The 17,843-nt window shown below is 40.5% G+C and overlaps 1 protein-coding gene and 1 pseudogene across 11 annotated transcripts in view; one reads left to right on the forward strand and one right to left on the reverse strand.

Annotated features, from left to right (window-relative positions):
* The window catches only part of LOC108920541 (probable ubiquitin carboxyl-terminal hydrolase FAF-X), a 32,921-nt gene extending 20,236 nt beyond the window's left edge, over positions 1-12,685 (forward strand). For 5 of the 11 annotated variants that reach the window (XM_018729342.2, XM_018729346.2, XM_018729349.2 and 2 more), the window contains 17 exons: positions 115-261; positions 353-560; positions 659-879; positions 1,556-1,746; positions 1,874-2,047; positions 2,128-2,269; positions 2,476-3,226; positions 4,215-4,338; positions 4,430-4,655; positions 4,876-5,008; positions 5,092-5,277; positions 5,641-5,861; positions 6,008-6,096; positions 6,183-6,339; positions 7,266-7,478; positions 9,805-9,900; positions 10,282-12,685. In XM_018729342.2, coding sequence (XP_018584858.1) covers positions 115-261; positions 353-560; positions 659-879; positions 1,556-1,746; positions 1,874-2,047; positions 2,128-2,269; positions 2,476-3,226; positions 4,215-4,338; positions 4,430-4,655; positions 4,876-5,008; positions 5,092-5,277; positions 5,641-5,861; positions 6,008-6,096; positions 6,183-6,339; positions 7,266-7,478; positions 9,805-9,900; positions 10,282-10,419 — 3,417 coding nt within the window. In that variant the 3' untranslated portion in view covers positions 10,420-12,685. The remainder of the gene's footprint in view (positions 1-114; positions 262-352; positions 561-658; positions 880-1,555; positions 1,747-1,873; positions 2,048-2,127; positions 2,270-2,475; positions 3,227-4,214; positions 4,339-4,429; positions 4,656-4,875; positions 5,009-5,091; positions 5,278-5,640; positions 5,862-6,007; positions 6,097-6,182; positions 6,340-7,265; positions 7,479-9,804; positions 9,901-10,281) is intronic. The other 6 variants (XM_018729347.2, XM_018729353.2, XM_018729351.2 and 3 more) reach the window with 3 other exon arrangements.
* A 2,383-nt stretch (positions 12,686-15,068) lies between these two features.
* On the reverse strand, positions 15,069-17,078 carry LOC108920504 (60S ribosomal protein L8-like; annotated as a pseudogene).
* Positions 17,079-17,843: the final 765 nt, after the last annotated feature.

Raw genomic sequence — 17,843 nt, forward strand, 5'->3', positions numbered from 1 at the left:
GGTATTAAACTGTATTCACAATTTAATTGGCTAAGAAAATTACACTGTACACACTTGTCAGAATTGTATGTACTTCATATAGTTTTGAACAACAGTATCATGTTTTAATATCAGGATGAAGTAAAAAGAACTGGAGAGACCGGACTAGAGGATACCATTCTTGAAGGCCATCTTGGGGTCACAAAAGAACTGCTTGCTTTCCAGACTCCAGAAAAGAAGTACTACATTGGCTGTGAAAAGGGTGGTGCAAACCTGATTAAGGTGAGACATTGGACCTCTCTCACAGAGAGTCAGGGTGGAAACTGTGCCACATTTACTGTAATAACTGGCTTTTATCCTTCCTTTCCTACAGGAGCTCATAGACGACTTCATCTTCCCAGCATCCAATGTGTACTTGCAGTACATGAAGAGTGGAGAGTTCCCCACTGAGCAGGCCATACCAGTCTGCAGCACCCCAGCCTCTATTAATGCTGGTTTTGAGTTGCTGGTTGCACTTGCTGTTGGCTGTGTGCGAAACCTCAAGCAGATTGTTGATACCCTGACTGATATGTATTACTTAGGTATAGTGCCGTAAAGTTGTAATTATGATACTAACTTCTGACATTGCTTTCAGCAGTTGCTAAAGAAGGGTGGTGGCTCTTTTGCTTTCCTGTCTCAGGATGTGAAGCCCTCACAGAGTGGGAATACTTACCCCCAGTAGGCCCTCGACCGACCAAAGGCTTTGTGGGTCTCAAGAATGCGGGTGCCACGTGCTACATGAACTCGGTCATTCAGCAGCTCTACATGATCCCACCGATTAGGAATGGCATCTTGGCCATTGAAGGAACAGGCACTGATGTGGACGATGACATGTCTGGGGATGAGAAGCAGGACAATGAGGTATTGGTCCATCATATTTTATTAAGTTCTCATAGTTTACCTTTTGGAATTATTGCCCAATAAGGATGACATCCTTGCTCAGGATCCAGGGACTGGCGAAGCAACCATCTTCAGGCAAGGATACCATCTAGCCATAGCTTGAAGCTGAGGGTTGTAATCTGTACTTGGCATCTGAAAGTTTACACATTAAGAGAAGAACCTCCTTGGTATATCATAAATACATTTAATTGTTTTAATTTTCAGATAGAAAGTTTGATATGAAGTTGATACATTAATAGAAAGTTGAGTGGCACAGCGAGTAGTGCTGCTGTCTCACAGTTCCTCGGTGGTGTAAGAGGACATGGGTTTGATCCCCACTCAGTCTGTGTAGAGTTTGCATGTTCTTCCCGTGTTTGTGTGGGTTTTCTCTGGTTGCTCTGGTTTTCTCCCACAGCCCAAAGAAGGAACCGCTGTTCATGTTCACCCATATTGTGTGAGTGATAGTGTTTTCCACTGTTATATGAATGAGTGACTTATAAGTAGTGTACAGTAGTAGCATTGTAAGTCACCTTGGTGAATAAAGTATGGGCTGATTAATTAGTTTTTTGGAAATCGCTTTGGTGAAAAGGGTCTACTAAATGAACAAATGTAAATGATATGAATGATATTGGTGAATATGTCTTCCTTGCACCCACAGAGTAATGTGGATCCACGAGATGAGGTGTTCAGCTATAACAACCAGTTTGAAGACAAGCCTTCATCAAATAAGTCAGAAGACCGAAAGGAGTACAACATTGGAGTTTTGCGTCACCTGCAAGTCATCTTTGGACATTTGGCTGCATCCAGGTTGCAATATTATGTACCTCGGGGATTTTGGAAGCAGTTTCGGCAAGTATTGTCCATCTTATTACCTGCTTATTTGTCTCTTGAACATAACTTTAAATGATCTTGATAACTGAGTACCTGAACTGGAGAAGGCTGTCTTGCAGAACGCATGAAGAATCTTTCTTTGCAGGTTATGGGGAGAGCCAGTAAATCTAAGAGAGCAGCATGATGCTCTTGAATTTTTCAACTCCTTGGTGGACAGTTTGGATGAGGCCCTAAAAGCTCTAGGTCACCCACCCATGTTGAGCAAGGTCCTTGGTGGATCTTTTGCGGATCAGAAGATTTGTCAGGGTTGTCCTCACAGGTAGGAAACATAAGCTTTTCTTTTTGGAAATATGTTGCTTCGTTGCAGTTGTAGTAACAGTCTAAAATTGCACATTTTAGGTATGAATGTGAGGAGTCCTTTACGACGCTGAACGTAGATATTAGAAACCATCAAAATCTTCTAGATTCAATGGAACAGTATGTTAAAGGAGACTTACTGGAAGGTGCCAATGCTTATCACTGTGAAAAATGCAACAAGAAGGTAAACTACCTTGCTTTATTTTTTTAAAATGTTTTCTGTAATTATGTGCCACGCTTGTTTGGAGTTTGTATCTAGACTCATTTGCCAACAGCTTCTGACTGAAATAAATTGGTGTCAATCCATTGTGAGAGAGAGAGGAGTTAGCTGGGAGAAATTTCTTGACATCTTAGGAGTAAAGTTCCTAACAGTAAAATTGTATCCTACAGGTTGATACAGTGAAGCGATTGCTTATTAAGAAGTTGCCGCCTGTGCTGGCCATCCAGTTGAAACGCTTTGACTATGACTGGGAAAGGGAGTGTGCAATCAAGTTCAATGACTACTTTGAGTTCCCACGGGAGCTGGACATGGAACCGTACACGGTGGCAGGTGTGGCTAAGCTGGAGGGTGACGATGTACACCCAGAGAACCAGGTGATACAAAATGAACCCCCAGAGAGCGAGTCACCAGGAAGCTCCAAGTATCGGCTAGTTGGCGTACTGGTGCACAGCGGCCAGGCTAGTGGTGGCCACTACTATTCGTACATCATCCAGAGGAACAGTGGTGATGGCGAGCGTAACCGCTGGTACAAGTTTGACGATGGTGATGTCACTGAGTGCAAGATGGATGATGATGAGGAGATGAAAAACCAGTGCTTTGGTGGAGAGTATATGGGTGAGGTGTTTGACCATATGATGAAGCGTATGTCTTACCGCCGACAGAAGAGGTGGTGGAACGCATACATCTTGTTCTACGAGCGGATGGACTCACTGGACAAGGATAATGAACTGGTGAAGTACATCTCAGAGCTGACTGTTACCACCAATCCACATCAGATCAAGATGCCAGCCGCCATTGAATGCAGCGTACGCAAGCAAAACGTTCAGTTTATGCATAACCGTATGCAATACAGCCTGGAATATTTCCAGTTTATTAAGAAACTTCTGACCTGTAACAGCGTCTATTTAAACCCACCACCAGGTACATATTTAATGATCTTGCCCTTTCAAAATAAGGGAGTTATCTTGTAATGCTTTGTCAAAAGTAATTTTGGCTTTTTTTAAAAAAAAAAAAAAAAAAATGTCAGTACCTTATTACAAAACTGATTTGTGTACCTTTTTCTTTGGAGAAGCTTGTAGAATCTTTCTGGAGAGACTTGAGACTTGTTTCTCATTACAGTAATACCTCGCCCTACGTCATTAATTGGTTTCAAAGGGCGCAACTTAAGTCGAAAAACAACAAACGAAATAACCCCTAAAAAACCGATTTGGACCCCCATAAACCCCTAATAAGCATTCCCCTTAAGTGTATACACTTCAATTAATGCTAAAGAAAAAAAAAAATTCCTAAAAATGGCAGGTAAATAAGACGATTTTTTTAATTTTTAAGCTTTTAATTGATTTTATAGATTACAGTATATTATAGTATAGTATATATGTTTTAATGTTTTTATTTGATTTTACACTTTTTTTTTATTGTTAAGTGATTAAGTTAACAATTTTTAATATTTTCGGCTGACCAACATAAAGTCGCGTCCACTGACTGAAGATGAATTGTGTTTTTCCATATTTATTTAACAAAAACTGACGTAAAGTCAAAATCGACGCAACACGAAACGACGTAGGGCGAGGTATTACTGTATTTAACTCATGGCAATTTCAGTATTTACACCTCAAAAGTAGCTTCCTAAAGTAGACTGAATGACTAGTCATGGACTGATATAAGCACACTTAGCTTTGCTAATACCTAATGTTGCTTTGGTTCATGTGCATGCAGCTAATTTGTGGTAGTTCATAAGGTCTCATGTTTTTAATGAATGAAACTAGAATTGCTGCAGTTTTTAACTTAAACATGAACCATAACTGTTTTGTGGTACTCATTAACTGAGCTGAAGATGAATCAATATTATAATATTCTACACAAGATTTTATGTGTGTATATATGTATGTATATATATTTTTTTAATCAGGGCAAGACCATCTTTTACCAGAGGCAGAAGAAATTGCTCTGATTAGCATTCAGCTTGCTGCTAGATTCCTTTTTAGCACAGGATTCCACACAAAAAAAATAGTCCGTGGTCCAGCCAGTGACTGGTGAGTATTGTGCATCTTTTCTGAGTGTGGTGTGTAGGTAGCTTGAGCAGTGTGACATTTAAACTGTCTCTCCATCCCTTCCCTCCATTAGGTATGATGCACTGTGCATCCTGCTTCGCCACAGCAAGAACGTGCGCTGCTGGTTTGCACACAATGTATTGTTTGCTTACACAAACCGGTTCTCAGAGTACCTGCTAGAGTGCCCCAGCGCTGAGGTGCGAGGTGCCTTCGCCAAGCTCATCGTCTTCATTGCTCACTTCTCCTTGCAAGATGGGCCATGCCCCTCACCAATTGCCTCACCAGGGCCTTCAAGTCAGGTATGAGAACAACAATCTGGTCAGTAACTCAAGAGCTGATGAAAAATGTGCATTTCTTCCATCTGAATTATTACAGCCAAACACTAGATCTTTTGAAAAGATTCTTGCCACATTCTAATGCAGTGTATGTTTGTATATGGCTTTATCTGTAGACTTGGGTACTGATCTTGGGCACTGGTGCCAAATGGGGAATGATGAGTAACAAAGTTGATCCTTCCAGCAGGCCTGTGACAACTTGAGTTTGAGCGACCACTTGTTGAGAGCAGTACTGAATCTACTCCGAAGGGAAGTGTCTGAGCATGGACGCCACCTGCAGCAGTACTTCAACCTTTTTGTTATGTACGCCAACCTGGGTAAGAATTTGGTTTTCATGACTCATCTCAGAATCCTGTAATTTCATGACCATGGCAATCTAGAACCCCTTCTCCACTTTCAGGTGTGGCAGAGAAGACCCAGCTCCTAAAGCTGAACGTGCCAGCCACCTTCATGCTGGTTGCTCTGGATGAAGGCCCCGGACCACCAATCAAGTACCAGTACGCCGAGCTGGGCAAGCTGTACACTGTGGTGTCACAGCTGGTGCGCTGTTGTGATGTATCAGCACGCATGCAGTCATCAATTAATGGTGAATTTCATTTCCTTCCTATTTCCTGGGTCCACTTCCTCAAAGGTGTCTGTAATCAGGTCTTCTTGCCTGTTCATGGATTTCTCTGAGGTCTGGTAAATGACAATTATGTTTTAGTTTTGCCCAATGACGATACTCATCCTTGCTCAGGATCCTGGTGACTGATAAAGCAGCCATCTCCAGATATCTGTACCACGTAGGCACAGCTTGGAGCTGAGGGCACATATTACATGAGATTGTTGCCATTGAAACTGTATAGACAATCTGTTACTGCTTAGCCAGACCCAGTCAGCATGTTTGTTTTACCTATTAAGCCTTAAGACCTGGTACTTATTCTTTGAACTCATACTGTTGTTTCCATAGGTAATCCACCTCTTCCAAACCCTTATGGAGACCCTAACCTGTCTCAGCCAATCATGCCCTTGCAGCAGCTGGTGGCAGAAATTTTGTTTGTCCGCACCAGCTATGTAAAGAAGATTATTGAGGACTGCAGTAACTCAGAGGAGACAGTCAAGCTACTGCGCTTCAGCTGTTGGGAGAACCCCCAGTTCTCTTCTGCTGTGCTCAGTGAGCTGCTCTGGCAGGTAAGGACTTCATGCAGACTCTCTTTTGTACCATGAGAGGGCCTCATGTAGCCTTAGAATTCTAAATATTCATCAGGTGTTCAAGATGTTCAAAATTAAAGTTAATTTTAGGCTGAATTCTGTTTTTATTTTATTTATTTTCTTAGGTGGCATACTCCTACACTTATGAGCTGAGGCCACACCTGGACCTCTTGCTACAGATCTTACTCATTGAGGATTCCTGGCAGACCCACAGGTAAGTCTTTATTGCTGTAATCCACAAACCTAAATATGGGATGTCTGTCTGGAAGCAGCTACAAACAGTCCTCTATTCCTCTCCAGGATCCACAATGTGCTGAAGGGCATCCCAGAAGATAGAGATGGCCTCTTTGACACAATTCAGCGTTCCAAAAATCACTATCAGAAGAGAGCCTACCAGTGTATAAAATGCATGGTGGCACTTTTCACAAATTGTTCTGTGGCCTACCAGATTCTCCAGGTGGGTACACAGTGAAGCGCTTCCGTAATGTAGTATGTGGCATAAAAAAAAATTCATTCACTTAAAATACAGGGTCACGTTATCTTCAGGTTAACAAAAACAATATTTTTCACTTTGTCTTCCAGTTACTGGGTGGGGAAGAAGAAGGTTGCATTTATTAGACATGTAGGAAATAAGCAATTAATTACAAACAAAATGTGTACATGACAAATATAATAAATAGTATATTTTTATTATTAGTATTATCTATCTATAGCAGTCTGCTTTTTGGCTGCCTTCTGAATCCTTGCAAAGTCAACAATGCTTTGCACTGAAAAATCAGGATTTGGACAGTTTAGTTATCTAACCACATCTGAAACTCTTGATGTTCCACAGCCTCTGATATTTTTACTGGGGGACTAGATGGACTCATCTTCTGAATTATTGTTGTGCTGGTTGTTGACACCGTGACTATATTTTATCTCTGAATAGTTGCAACAGTTTTATCAGTTACATTCTCATAAAGTGGGGCACTAATCATAAATCGAGCTCCGATCCAGAATTTCCAAAAGCTTGTATTGAAATGTATTCATCTCGCTCAAACCTGCGTCCTCTTAAGTAAATCCTGTTCATTCTTCATCACTATCAGAAGAAGGTATTGGTGATTGGAAAGCTGCTTCAAGGTCTTTCATCCGTCGTCATTTGATAAAGATTATCCCTTGGTTTTGATCACGAGTCAGTCACTCATAAGTGGATGCAGGACGGTATCCAACTGCCAGTCATATTATATCCAAATTCAAATTATTGCGGTGTTTTGCTATTCTTTATTTTCTTGTGGTTATCAGTTGTTTACAAGTATGACATTAACAATGTCAGTCTAAATATTAGTTTGTTCCTACAGTCCTTTCTTCTTTGCTAGTAATGGTTGATGTCACCATTGTCTGCAGAGTAATGGTGACTTGAAGAGGAAGTGGACATGGGCAGTGGAATGGCTTGGTGATGAGTTGGAGCGACGACCATACACTGGGAACCCCCAGTACACGTATAACAACTGGTCGCCACCTGTGCAGAGCAATGAGACCTCCAACGGATACTTCTTGGAGCGTTCGCACAGTGCCAGGATGACCCTGGCAAAGGCCTGCGAGCTGTGTCCTGAAGAGGTATCTTTCACCCCCCCCACTGTAGGATTTTCACTTGGCAATTTACTCGGCATTCAGATTTAAATCTGGCCTCCAGGAATACCGAAACAGTATTGTTCAACTATCCAAAGCTAAGGTGTAAAGCAGAGTCTTATGATTTGCTTTTCAGTCTTCCTCTGTAATTTAATGTCCAGACTCAATTTGTGCCCTTTCCATTCTGAAATGGAATTTATTTGGAGTTTCAGAGCTCATAATGTTGATCTCATTTTGCTTTGGTGCAAAAAAGCATATATAGTCTATTAATATTTAAGTTTGAAATTTTCTTTTATTGCTCACATCCAAATGTAACGTATTAGACTGGTTAAATTATTTTTTTAATTGGCATATTATTTTTAATAGCTGATATTTCATATATGTATGCACATCAGATTCAGCCAGCATTTTTATAATTGCTTAGAAGTGAACTTCTACATTTTCGATACATGTGTAATTGACCCAGTTTTAAAAACAATGTTGTATGTGTTGCATAATTTTGTTTTTAGTGGTACTCGTGTTTTAAAATTTAATAATCTGTTAAACAATGAGAAACCTTTTTTTTTTTTTTGTTCCACATCGCACATTCTCAGAATTCCAAACGGAGTTGTATGAATGTATTTAAAGAGGCTTATTCACCAGAGTTCTTAGCAGATGCTGACATATGGCATGTTTCTTATTTTAAGATGGATAACACTTTTTAACCTGTTGAGTTAGCCGTGAATAAGCTTTATGACTGTTTACGATCTATACTAATAATTGTGGATTGTGAAGATTCTAGTCGTATAATTAGGGTAGAACATTGGCATAACAAGTTGTCTCACAGCATCTGGGTGGTGCGAGAGAACGTGGGTTCGATGCCCACTCAATCTGTGTGGAGTTTGCATGTTCTCCCTGTGTCTGTAAGATGGAAAGAAAAATCGTGATTCATTTTGGCCAGTTCTTGTCAACTGCCCCACTCTGTCTTCTCTTTACACTCCCTGCTGCTGGGGTCAGAGCAGTGGAGCTGTCCCTGGTGCTAAAGTCATTACGCCTTGCTGCATGTCACTACATATGCGATATACGATGTTTCTTGACACATCTAGATGTCTGCTTACACTATACATACTGCACATACATGTTTAATGAGATTTGGTTAAGATGCATGGTTGCATAACTCCACATAGCTTTAATATGGATATGGTTAGAAACCCTGTTTATGTAATCCCAGAAGCTATATGGTTAATAAATTTGGTCCTAGGTATGGTTGAGTGAGTGTTTGTTTTCTTCCCCTGTACCATTGTTTTTAACACTAATTAAGATGTATGTCGTCTTTTAAACGTCTAACATATCATGTAACATATCAAATTTTATAGCATGATAAATGAGACAATTGCTCCACTGGTAGAAACTGGCTCTTGGCACATAGAATGTAACTTTCCGGCTCCTTCACCCCCAGTAACTGTGGCAGGAGGTTGAGAGATACCAGCTAGATGTAGTTGGGCTCACCTCCACTCACAGTGTTAGCTCTGGAACCAAACTCCTACATAGGGGGTGGTCTCTCTCCTACTCAGGAGCTGCACAGGATGAGAGCCGCCGGGTGGGTGTGGGGATACTCAGAAGCCCCCGGCTGGCTGCCATACAGTTGGAGTTTGTCCTGGTGGACGAAAGGGTTGCCTCAGTGCGACTTAATGTTGCAAAGAGGAAAACCTTGACTTGTGTATGGTTATGCACCAAACTGCAGTTCAAAGTATTCAACCTTGGAGAGGGGTTCTGGACAGGGCCCCACCTACAGACTCCATAGTCCTGCTGGATGACTTCAACACTCACATTGGTAGTGACTGGAAAATTTGTAGTGGGGTGATTGGGAAGAACGGCTTGCCCGATCTAAACTCGAATGGTGAAATAATATTGGACTTCTGTGCCAACCGTGGTTTGCCCATAAAAAAAAAAAAAAAAACACGTTTAAACACAAGGATACTCCTAAGTGTACTTAGTACCAGAGCTCCTTGGACCAAAGGTCAATGATTGACTTTGTAGTTTTTTCATCTGACTTGAGGTCTCATGTTCTGGTTACTTGGGTAAAGAGAGGTGCTGAGCTGTCAACCGATCACTATCTGGTGGTGTGCTGGATCAGATGGCGGGGAAACTGACGGACAGACCCGGTAGACCCAAGTGTATAGTGAGGGTGTGCTGGGAACGACTGTCAGAGGACCCTGTCTGGAATGATTTTAACTTCTACCTCCGTGAGAACTTCTTCCATGTTCCGGAAGAGGTAGTTCACTATGTTGTGCTATACTGGAATAACTTTTTTCCTTTTAATTTCATTTCACAGGAGCCTGATGACCAGGAGGCTCCTGATGACCATGACTCCTCACCTCCTGAGGACACCACCTTGTACCCCCACTCCCCAGGGACACAGTATCAGCAGGTAGTTCTTAAGTTTTCTGTTTCCACCTGCAGGTCAGTAATGCTGCAGTAGTAGTAGTATGTGCTGCTGTTTAGCTTGGCTCCATGTCAGCCATTGTGCTTCTCATTATTCACCCTCTCATTTGGTAGACATCAGCTCTAATATGTAAACAAGTGGAGCTACTTTAAAAGCTGAAACTGTTATCACCACAGACTGGGTATTCATATGTCTTTGAAATGTTAATTCAGACTGTATATTTGCCTCTGTCGTGTTTTTTTGAAGAGAATGCAGCAGTGAAACATTTGCCTGTACAAAGGCAGTGAAAGTGTAGTGGATGACTTTCTACATAATGTTATCTGGTGCAGCACTAGAATGATCCCCGTTGTGTGTCTGTGTGTGAAGCAGAACAATCACCCACACGGACAGCCGTATACCGGACCTGCAGCGCAGCACATGAACAACCCCCCACGGCCATGCCAACGAGCACAAGAGAACTGGGAAGGCACCGAAGAGGTGGCCCCCACGCAGACAAAAGAGTAACAAAGGCCCCAGGGGCTCCTTTTCCTGTTCTCCAAGCCCCCTTGCCCCTGCCCTCCAGCAAAACACTGGATCAGAGTGGAAGAACAGGCCTTACAAGTTCATTACCTCTCCAGGTCCCTTGTGCCCATAGTTCCACTATTTGTATTGTTACCTGGAGTGGAGAGTCTATTCACTGTCTGCCCTGCAGAGTGTTGCTGTCATGAACATAACCCGCCTGCAGTGCAAAGTGTATAGTGTTGTAATAAACTGGGCCTGATGCTCATGTGGAAACGGCAAAGGTGTACATAGTATCTCAATGTTTTGACTCTTCGCTCCCATAGCAGGACCTTCTGCTGGAAGAGACATGCCCATATATCAGAGGAAAATGGATGGAAAAGGCTACAAAGAAGACAAACTTCTGCTTGTTCACTTGTATTGGGCAGTCTGGGTCATTCAGTTCAGTTTTAGAGAGAAGCATTATTTGTGTAAACCACTTTAGCCATGCCAAATCAGCTCTGCTTCCTGAGTTGTTGTTTGTGTGGGGTTGTAGAATGGCCAGGTTAACACTGACATTCGGATGGTGTGGAAAGAGGCAACATAATATTGTTCTAGAACTTTCTTTGCCTTTCTCTCATTCTGGTATTGAGACATTTTGTACCTAGTTCATATGCTGTAACATTTAGCATGGCTTCACAACAAATTAGTGTGGCCATATGGAGGTTTTTGATGGTCAACAAAAACTAAGCTGTATGCTGCAGCCCTGAAGAGCCCTCATTTTTATTTTTTCTTACGTTAACAGCGACATGTGAACCAATGTAAGAAAAAAGGACTGTCTTGATTGCACATGTTCTCAAATTTGCCATTTGGCTTTTGGTTTTATTGGTGGGACGACGACGACATAGTTTTCAGTAACTGAAAGTTTTGAAAAGTGTATATGCAACCATTTGCTCTGCCTGAATCTGTGGAGCATACTTAACTCTACTTGCTGTGGTTGCTTTTTCCTCCTTCGTAGAGCCTAGATTAACTCCTAATAACTTATGTGGTCACTTCACCCCAGAGAAAGGCTAAGCCAGTTAAATCACATACTTTAGTCCTCTCACATGGTCCAGTTTGAATACCCTTCATCCACTGCAAATACATACATAAACAGGGTTGTGTGGTAACTGCTGGTTAGCAAAATCACAAATGTTAGCTGCAGATTAATGATCTTTAGGTTTTTAAGGAAATGGTGAAAACTGCAATTTATTGGTAACTTGAATGTGTATTTCTCTGGATTTTGACTGAAGTACCAAAAACCCCGAATAGTGAATCAGACCACCAACTTATATTTAAATATTGTTATTTTAGAGAAATTATTTTGCTGAAATATAAAAAAAAAAAAAAAAAAAATAGTTTTGTTTTCAAAGGAGCAGTTTTGTCCTTGGTATTGTTTTTAAAGAAACTGACTGTACAGAGTTCTCCGCCCTGATTTGCCGACTTTTGTTTTGGCCATGGTGTGATGTTTACTTCAGGAGCTACAGTCGTAATTTTTTTTTTTTTTTTCCTCCCCCCCCCGCACAGAAATAAGAGAAACATTGCGCCCCTTAGCAAGAATAAAGAAAACCGAATACTGACACTGTAATTGTCTCATTTTATTTATAATGCATTGTAAATACATTGTGCACGTGAAAACTGAATAAACAGCAATGTCTCAATGGAGTTTCGCAGGCGGGGAGCTGCAGATTCAAGGAAGGGGGTGATAACGCAATGAACCGAAGACAGCGTTCAAAGTGCATGGATTTACCCTAAAAGTCTGCCAAAACCAAACAAGTGGCCTATGCTGATGTTGTTCCCCACTGTGCTCTGGTGACCTAAGGAACCGTTTGCCCTAGATCAATGCAATGCTGGGGAAGGACAATAAGTTGAAACCTCAGCAAAGAGTGGACAGCCCACTGGGTGTGCAGTTGCAGTGTTGTACTATTTATACCAGGACTGGACCCCACCCATAATGCACTACAGGCCATTTTCCTTCTTCATTCTTCCTTCAGGAGACAAAACCATTTTTGCCTGTAAGGTCTTACCATTCTTGTCTCCATTTTTTATTTTGATTGTTTTTTTTTTCCTTTTTTCTTGAAATTGTTAAATAGGATGATTGCCTTTTGACGTTTTGTTTGAATAATTCAGAAGCTTTTTGTGAAACATGCATGAATATGAATAATAAAGTCCCTTAATCTGCCTTAGAGCACTGTAAAAACCCAACACTGTAAAATTCTACTTTTAAAAGGAAAATAAATAGTATTTCAATTAACCCTGCCAGTATGTGCTCCTCCGCTCTGTCCCACTCACTTGGTCCCCATTTCCCTGTTTGCCCACCATGGCAGAAGGAAACTCTGTAGAAGTGCCCTACTGCCCTGGTAGATGAATGACGGTATAGCTTTCTTTCTGCAGCCCACCCTGAACTGTGAATGACGCAGTGGCTTTGCCCTTGGTTTGGCTTTTAAGTTTTTGTATTTACCAAAAGCTTACCTATAAATATTTTTGGAAGAATTAGAGGCCAGATTGTTCTTGTATGTCTTCATCCTGAATTCATAGAATACAAACATTTTATTAACACAAGGTGTTTAATATTTCCCATTATATTAAAATCAAGATAGCTGTGTTGTCAGCAAATACTGGGTTAGTTATTCCTCCACAAATCGATATTGCACTTGAAAGTTATACATACACTGACCTCAAATTATTGGCACTCATGATAAGGAGCAAAGTAAAGCAAAGAGCTTTATGCTGTAACAAAAAAATCATGAAAACCTCAGGCTTTTATTCAGATATGTATTTCCAAGCAAATATACTTCAGAATGATTTGATCCCTTGTGTTATTTCTCTTGCTTGAGTCTGAAAATAAAATGAAATATGCAGAGTAATTCAGATTGTACAACTAAATAATAGAGGATCTTTGTTTCTCTTGTCCAGAGTGCACCCTACTTAGCCTAGTGCACTGTGGTAACACATAAAATCACCATGACCCTGATTTTCCGAAACAGTTAATGATAGTGAGTGAGAGTGTTTCACGCACACACTGTCTGAAACTGCTTGTCCCAAGAGTGTTTCAATGGGTATAAAAAGGAGTCACATGAGGAAACTTTCAGCTATCACCATGTCCAAAGGTAAACACTGACAAACAAATGATTGTTAATATCAACAAATCAGATAATAGACAAGAATGCATAAATTAAGACATAGTGTAATTAGGGCAATAATCAAGAAGAGTCCAAGGATTACAGCTGGAAGACTGCAGTGCATTTGCCATTTTGAGGTCAAGTATCTCGAGTCAACCATCAGAATATACCTCCATGCTAACATGCTGTCTAGAAGTGTTGCCAGAAGAAAGCCCTTGCTGACGACCAAAAAAGTGAAGCAGCTGGAACCCAGTGCTATGGTGACACAAGACCAAAACCAAACTTTGTGGCCACTCATATCATTAGCACGCTTGGCATCAGGAGAGGAACACAAATAAAAGCATGTCATACCCACTGTATATATATTTAGAGGTAGACTGTTGATGTTGCAGGGCTATTGCTGCCAGAGGTCTGGATACCTTGTTAATAATAAAGGTATAAAATCCACAAAGTATCAACATATACTGGCTGGAAATCTTGCTGCCAGCGCCTAGAAGTTGTGACATGGACTCAGATAAGACTTTCTACCATGACAATGACACAAAAGACACCTTAAAATCAACAAAGAAATAGTTGGCAGTGAACAAAATCAATGTTGTGCAATGGCTACCACAGACAGCAGAGTAAAACCCCATAGAATAACTGTGGCCTGAAATGAAAAGGGTAGTTGTAGACATAAAGACATCACGGATCTGGAAAGTTTGAAGTATGAAGGAATAGCTCAAGATTCCATACAAACTGCTGTCCAGCCTTTAAAACGATAATAACAGCCTTTTTAGTTTTATCTGTCAGACAAGATTGCATTAAACCTATATCACTGAAGGAAACACTATTGCACATGTATGAATATTTCCTTTGAAAGAAATGTGTTTTAATAAGAGCTTGCAGTTTTTTCCTTTTTTTGGTGATTACACAAAGCTGTATATATTACACTTTTTGAGCATCTTCATCAAGGGTGCTTATAATTTTGGAGGTCACTGTATACTGCAGTGGGCAAGTATTTACTCAAATAAACTGCAGACATTAAGTAAGTGAGGGACAAATCAGCTAAATTGTAAAAGGGTCTTCCTTCCTGGGATGGTGTAAAAATACGAAAATGCCTATACAGACTCTATGATAAAGTACATTTATGTTCATTCACTCCATTCGGTAACTTGCCCAAGATAAAATATTAATATAATTGGGTATATTATATAATTATAGTGTGTATATAAATATAGTATACAGTACTATATACTGTATATAGATTATATATCAATATAGTATATAATTAATATAACTTCAGTAACTTGCCTACAATCAAATATAAATATAAATGAGTATTGAAGTATACTACTTTCCAACATATACAGTTTTAGCCCTATTTGGCATGTCACATCAAAATTACCAGTGACCACTATTGCTACAATATGGACACAAATTGCAAAATTGTACCTCCAGTGGTGCCTTCACATTAAAGTTAGAGATAGATGCCCAACAACTTCATTTTCTGGCATTTTAGTAAGAATAAAAGCATTAGTTTTTACTTTCCTGCACAGTCTTTCGTTCATGCAGTCTGCCAGTGCATCATGCAGCAATGAAACTGACCTTGTACCCATCTGATGCATCCGTCCTGATGGTGGAGGGTTTGCCAATGTGCTGATGGTTTCCACCTCCAAAAGAAACAGGCTGGGGGACACATGCAGGCTAACTCTGGATTAAGACCTTATCAGAAGGTCAATTCATTGCGAAAAAGTAAGAATGAGCTGATGCATGTAGAGCAAGTGTGGGAAATAAATGGCTCTCGTGTCTCTTCTCTACCTCAATCTCTCTGTCCTATCTGTCCTTTTGGTGTGTGTCGGACCTGTTAAGAATGTGTGTGTATGTTGAAGTTCCTGTTTAACTTTTCTCTCTTTGTTTATGTTCAAGGGCAAACGGACGCGACTGAAATATCCCATACCCCCTGTATCCTCTCTATATGTATAACCAATCACAGTGTTCTGTTGCTTAACATTACCTTTTGTGGTTTCGTCCCTAGACCCCGACTCACTTTCTAACCCAATGAGAACTTATTTCTTTGTTCTGCAAAATAGTATATAATCTTTGTGCACATGCAATAAACTTGAGGAGGATTTGGAACGAAACACGCTGCTTGTTCTTGTGTCCTACTCCTCCCAGTGATCACTGGTCTTCGGTGTCCGGATGGCTCTGAGGTGGCAGAAGGCTGAGATAGAAATTAAAATAATTTCTAATCTAACAGCAAGACATTCCATTCACTATTTTAAAATGACAGTTCCAGTGACCAGATTTCACCTAGCTTGTCCATAGAAATAGTTATGGGATATGTTCACAGAGAGTGAAAAAACACATGGGTAAAAACAGCAACACTTTCATTCATAGCCATACCAGATGCAGCCAGCAGTTCCTCTTACCTTCGTACTTGTGGTAGGCAGATCCAGCCTAAACAACGGGGTTGTCCATACACCCACCACCAGGAACAACATCTAAGAACCATACAGGTTGAAACCTGACCATACGTAAACCAAATTATATAAATAAACTCATCTGCCAAAGGAAATGTTCTCAAACATTTGCCGTCAGTCCTCAGAGACTAAAGTGCTAAGAGTACAAGGAGTTAGGGGTGTTATCAACGACAGCTGTTTGCAGAGATGATGACCTTCTTGGAGCCAGAAGGCAGCTTGACTCCAGGTTTTTGGTCTCAGGGTTGTGTGAGATGACAGTGGCAGAAGTTTCTGGAGGTCCAGGCCAGCTTGTCCCAATCCCCTGGCTTCCTCTTCAAGCAACAGATGATAGTACAATTAGGCATGGCTCCCACAGGCAGTACATAACCTATGTTCAGCTGAGTTAGGGGACAGGAGCCACTGAAGTTGTTACCTGATTGATTAGTCCTCAATAATACAAAATTCTCAGTGTATCATGTTTTGTCAAAAGAATGCAGCTTTGGTTTTGACGCTAAACAAATTGGCAGTGAATTAGCATGTAATACAAATATTCTCAGTGCAAGACTAATTCTCAGCAAATACTCCATTCACAACTATCTGTGAAATGGCAGCAGATTCAATCTCATGAACAACACCCTTCGATTCTTCAGTGTCATAGACGTGAAAAAATATCTGGTGAAGAGAAGAATGTCATAGATTCTTTCTTACCCTGTTTACCACAACAAGTGAATTGTCTAGTGTGGATACCCTCAGCAGCAATGAACACCTTTGTCCTCTTCTTGAACCTGTAGGGATCATGGAAAACAACCTTGGGCAGGGGGGCTTCCCGACGAGGGTCATGGATGACATCCTAGGATTGTCATACAATACAGTGAAAGAACACCTTATAATCAATGATGCATTGATCAATGGGATCGTCTTAATAGGTAAAACTGAAAATAAATCGTACCTACACAATGCCTTTGTATCAATGGCATTCAGTAAAGTCAAAGTGCTGCAGTTTTGTAGCCCCTTTCCTATGCTTGACATGGGCTCTGAAAACAAATCCTGCACCTTTTCTCTGTCCACGAATAACACGTCCCATTGTGAACAGAGGAGAAACACTAGGAAACTTGGCTTTAAAAATAAATTCTCTAAAATAATACCACAAATTACAGCTGACATATACCAAACATCTGGTGCAGTATGGAGAATTGTAAAAATGACTGCAAATGATCTGATTTCACCATTCAGTATAAACTGGACTATTAGGATATAAAAACATTAATCATTAATTTGGCTGACTTTAATGATCATATTAAATTTGTTCAGTAAAATATGTGAGGTAGTGGGACTTAATGGCACAAAAACATATTTGTCGATAAGACTACCAGGGTCTAAAGAGTTAGAATTTGTCTGTCTGTATGTGTGTGTTTATACTTAGCAAACATAAAGTGCACCACTTAAGTAAAGATCTTAAAATAAGACACAGCGGTATTAAAATCGGTGCTTAGGAACAAATGTTTATTAAACAATTCGCTATCGCAGAGTAAACAATGTAGGCTGTACGAATTTCTGAAATGTTACATCGCACACACTGACGATGCACTTAAACCGATGGCATCTGTAAAGGCGAGACCAAAACCGCCTGAAAAACAGAAGAAAAAGCTTTTTTCCACACTAAAATCAGTGGACAGGAAAAAGAAAGTTCAGCCGGAAGTAGCCGTTTTCTTCCGGTGATATAGCCGCGGGTTTTGATGGGAGATTTTTATCAAGTGTTTTTAACGTTTCTTTCTTAAGGTTATTTTAGTGTGACAGAATCTCATTTTTTATGTTATTAAATGTGGGTAATGTTGCCCTCATTTTAGTA

Source organism: Scleropages formosus, chromosome 14 (genome assembly GCF_900964775.1).
Source record: "Scleropages formosus chromosome 14, fSclFor1.1, whole genome shotgun sequence".
Taxonomy (NCBI): domain Eukaryota; kingdom Metazoa; phylum Chordata; class Actinopteri; order Osteoglossiformes; family Osteoglossidae; genus Scleropages; species Scleropages formosus.